The 4,478-nt window shown below is 50.6% G+C and overlaps 1 protein-coding gene and 1 long non-coding RNA gene across 2 annotated transcripts in view; both read right to left on the bottom strand.

The window, feature by feature from the left end:
* Positions 1 to 1,320: 1,320 nt before the first annotated feature.
* LOC125921720 (uncharacterized) lies at positions 1,321 to 4,207 on the bottom strand. Its single transcript, XR_007457468.1, has 3 exons — positions 3,851 to 4,207; positions 2,621 to 2,798; positions 1,321 to 1,815 (listed from the first exon to the last, which is right to left on the bottom strand). It is a non-coding gene; the product is annotated as an uncharacterized LOC125921720 (long non-coding RNA).
* A 3-nt stretch (positions 4,208 to 4,210) lies between these two features.
* OLIG1 (oligodendrocyte transcription factor 1) overlaps positions 4,211 to 4,478 on the bottom strand; it is a 1,363-nt gene continuing 1,095 nt past the window's right edge. The window contains exon 2 of the mRNA XM_049629301.1: positions 4,211 to 4,478. Within this exon, the coding sequence (XP_049485258.1) occupies positions 4,211 to 4,478 (268 nt within the window).

Consider the following 4,478-nt stretch of genomic DNA (forward strand, 5'->3'; position numbering starts at 1 on the left):
TTTTTTTTTTTTTTTTTTTTTCCATCTTCAATTTGGTAGGAGAAGCTGGGCACTGCTTGGGAAAAAAAAAATATTTCCCTACAACTAAAATCTGCTTGATAAAAGTGAATTTGTAGTTTTGGAAAGAACACGCCATTTTTCAGACGTTTGCTTCTTGAGCCTACTTCGGTAGAAGCGGTGATCTCCTTATTGAATGCTTACCGAGTGTGCAGAAATGGAAGGGGTAGTGAATGAGCCTGACAGTGCCTTCTCGAAGAGGTGCACTTTCCCAATAGATGTGCTCTGCGCCATGGTGAGAAAAGGCATCGGTTTTTCATGGCTCTTCCTAAACATCACCTTGTTCTCAACGAACATCACCTAAACTTCACCTTGTTCTCAAGGTCATGGAGCGTTCTTGTGTGGCAGAAAGAAAAGCCTTTTCTCTTGCTGGCTTCTAGGAGGTCTGGCTAGCAGGCTGGGGCTCTGAGTATTGACCATTAACATGGACCCAGCCCCTCCTGCATACCAGGAAAGTCCACAAAGGCTAGGTGGGTGACCCGAACCAGACGGGCACGTGAAAGCAGTTTTGTCGATAATCTGACCTTTGGAAGATTGAGGTGCTTCCCATGCTTGGAGTGGCCCTCTTCCTTCATGGGGACATTTACCGCCTAAGTCATATGTTTCTCAAGGTGACATTTTCATACCTGCCGTAATCGTGTCCTTTAGAGGAGAACATCTGTAAACAGACCATCACTAGGGGCTAGGTCAATCCCATGGTGCATTTGGTCTGCAATTTACTGATTGCTCACCTGGCCTCCTATACGTATAACAACATAATGTCGCAGGGCCTCGTGTATTTACCCCTTACGTTTCTCTCACTCTGATCACTGCGATTGCGTGTTGGTGTTGGGCTGGGCGCAGGGACCCTTCGGGCAGCTAGTCACATGTTCTTTCTCATCTTGCTTCTGAGGCCCCATGTACCTTTCATTAAGGAGCCTGCCTTATTCCTTTTCATCTTTCCCAACCTCTTCAAAGAGCAGGTTAAATTGGTTCCTTCTTCAAAAAGCTCACTCTGGCTAAAATCAAGTGAGGTGGGCACATCAGCTAGCTCCCTTACACATGGGACACGGCACTGCAGATTTGATCCAACAGCCACACTCTATAACATACATGTCTAGGCTTAAACGCTGCACCTGCCATGTGCACCGCCCTGCCATAGAATTTGTTGAGAGGACTAACTCTGTGTTATTGACACTGTATGTAATCACCTTTTTTTCCCCGTTTCATCCTATGGGACTCTTGGATACTCACTGATGCCATTTTTCAGGATGTAAGCTCCGTATAAGGAGCGAGTCTGCAAATCTTGCTTGGTGCAATGGTTAATAGATGCTACATGCAGGCAGATAACTTAAATATTAAGCCAATTTATAAGTAGAGATAGGAGGGAGACCACACACCCGCTTCTCTGCCCTGGATGTTCCTGTGTCTTTTGGAAATGCCTTTTGGAATGATGATGGCATTTAGGTCATGGAGTTGGGACTGTGGGAAGAACTGTTTACTTCCAATCTCTCAGAATGTTTTTTTTTTTTTTTTTTTTTCAGGGAGGACCTGATTTGATTTTGATTTAGTTGTTGATTTTTACTTTTCCTTTGGGACTTTGTCAAGCTGCAAGGTCAAGCCAGGACGGGCATTAAAGAAACAGAAAACCCGGATTCAAATTTACTTATTACAAACTGTTGACTTTTCTGATGGTGGAGTCTAAGAAGAATGAGAGACGCTTTCCCGAAATGGGTTGGTGAATACAGTTTCTTTCTCTCATGTCCTCTCCTGCTTCCTCTGTAAGGAAACAGACATTTAACTGAAATGGTGAGGAAAGCAATTCGATCTTTCTAGCATTCCGCACCCCCCCCCAACACGTTCTCCAAATGAATGCTCATCACCCCAATGTGTGTACGTACCTCAGATAAACCAACATGGATAAAATTAAGTCACCCCATGGGGTTACTTTCATTTTCTGCAGGTTAAAGGGGACACCTTCTCCTCTCTTAAACCTCTGCCTTTAACCAGTGGTTGGATTTCATCAGCAACTACGAAATGTTTAAATATTGCATGGGAACAAATCACTATTCAAGATTCTTTGCAATATCACCAATCACATAGGGGAGCTTTTTCACCTCTCAGAATAGAGCGATGTCCAAGGTCATGATTTCAGAGGAGACCACTCCAAACTTATATAAAGAATGGGGGAGAGCCCATGTATGTATGATACTGTTTAAGCTTCTATCCACTGAAATAGAAAAGGTGGATTTTTGAGAAAGATGGTAACATACAAAATAATTTTATGATCAATGTATTTTTAAACTCATTTTTAGGGGCACCTGGGTGGCTCAATCCCTTAAGCCTCAGGTCATGAGCTCAGGGGTGGTGAGTTCGAGCCCTACACAGGGCTCTGCGCTGACAGCAAGGAGCCTGCTTCAGACTCTCGGTCTCCCTCTCTCTCTGCCCCTCCCCTGCTCTCTCTCTGTCAAAATAAAGAAATAAACATATAAAAATGAATAAATAAACTCATTTTTAGAGGAGGAACTTGTAGTCAAGAGACCCATCTCCCAAACCTGGCTAAGAGCTAACTCCACCCACTCACCTTCGGTGGGGTCCTTAGATTTCTGCCTGATGCCTGAACTTGACAAGCAGTTGCCTGCCTGTTCATTGAATTATGTTCCAAATCAGGAAGCCAAGTTTAAAAACTCTGGAACCCGGTCGTATTTAACCACTGACTTCATCCCCGGGTTCTGAATCCATCCACGCACCGGGGCATTTTTCTTAACAAACAAATTAGCGGGGAGGGGGGAAAGGTAAGGTCTTTAAACATTTTATTTTGTGGATTCTTCACAGAGCAAGAAAACAACGTTAGAGATAAAATAAAATGCCAGTTAAATTCGGCTACTACCAACAACCAAAACCTTAAACACAGAATTCAAAGCAAGCTGCTGAAAGATCGTAAAATAATCTTGGGTGCAATAATTTGTTAACGTCTGTAACAAATCAAGACGGGTCCTCTATGCAGTTTTTCAACTGTAAAGCTGCGAGAAGGCCTGCCCAGAGCGCTTTTCAAGGACCCCTCACGCAAAGGGACAGCCCAGAAAGCGCCATCCCGCCATCGCCGCCGCCACCGCAGCGGGGACCCGCCGAGCTGCCGGTTGGGGGGTCAGATCCTCCTCCGCGTCTTGAAATGAGAACGTTAATTAGCGATCGTGCTTTCGGACAAGACGGCGGGCGACTGCGAAGGGCCTTGTTACCTATTTTAGACCTATTTAGAGACCGCCGCCTGCGTCAAACGTGCTTGGTTTTTGTTTTTAAGCAAGCGCAAAGGTTGGTTACGCTACCTTTGGGGAAGGGGAAACAAACTGGTGAATCTCAAGTTCTAAACGGTCTTTTAAAGAAGATCCCAGGATTTAAGAGCGAATAATCTCCGCAACAAAACCCCTGGTTATGCGATTCGCAAAAATCGCACTCTAACGGTCAGGGTACAAAAGCGGACCGACTTCCCAGCCCAGCACCCCCAACGACCCTGGCGTTAGCATCGCCGCCTCCCGCCGCACCGCGAGGCCAACCGTCCGGCAGCCGCCGAGGGTCAGTCCTTCTGCTAAACCCGGGACCGTCTGCATGGACTAATTGGTTATTCTCGGCTTCCTGAGGTCGGGCAGCCTTCTCTGACAGGCCTTGGCTGGTGGGAACCAGGGTGCCTGTGGCCTCTGGCTGGGGAGAAGGAAAAGAACTCTTTCCCTGCCCTCGGAGAGCGGCCACTCCGTCCCCTGACTTGGCAGGTGTCGCCTCTTTGAGCCTTGGCGCTGGGACCGGGCTCCTGACTCACCCAGAGCAAGCCGCGCTGTGCCTGAAAATCCACGCCACCCCCCACCTAGCGCACGACTCCCGGACCGGGGGAGACCGACGCTGGGCAAGAGTGGGGTTGGGGGCGCGCCCCTGCTGCCCAAAGAAGCTGGAATCCACTCAGAACCCCAGACGGCCCCGACGCTCCGTCGAACACCCGCTGGCGTCACTTTCATTTCCCCAGGGTGGGGGCGGGGAGGGGGGCGCCCCACAGTCCCTTCCTCTGGACGAGAAGGTTGGAAGTGTCCTCCGTGCCCCGCCCGGCTGTCCCCGGGTGCGGGGCGCGGAGAAGCGGGGCGGCAGGACGCCGGGCCGAGGTAGCGCCCCGGGCCCGGGCGGGCCCTCACTTGGAAAACTGTGCCTGCACGGCGGCCAGGCCCAGGCCGGCGGGGACGAGGTGCGGGAACTTGCAGACCGCGCAGGTGCAGAGGCCCGGGCCGGCCGCGCCGCCGCCCGCGCCGCCGCCGGGGAGCGCGAACTGGCCGCACGGCGGCTCGTCCAGCGCCAGCGACAGGTACTTGGCCGGGCGCAGCGCGTCGGGAGGCCCCACGGCGCCGGGCGCCAGCAGCACCGAGCCGGGCGCGGCGGCCAGCAGGGGCAGGCCGGCCAGC

The sequence above is a fragment of the Panthera uncia genome, chromosome C2 (genome assembly GCF_023721935.1).
Source record: "Panthera uncia isolate 11264 chromosome C2, Puncia_PCG_1.0, whole genome shotgun sequence".
In the NCBI taxonomy this organism is placed as follows: domain Eukaryota; kingdom Metazoa; phylum Chordata; class Mammalia; order Carnivora; family Felidae; genus Panthera; species Panthera uncia.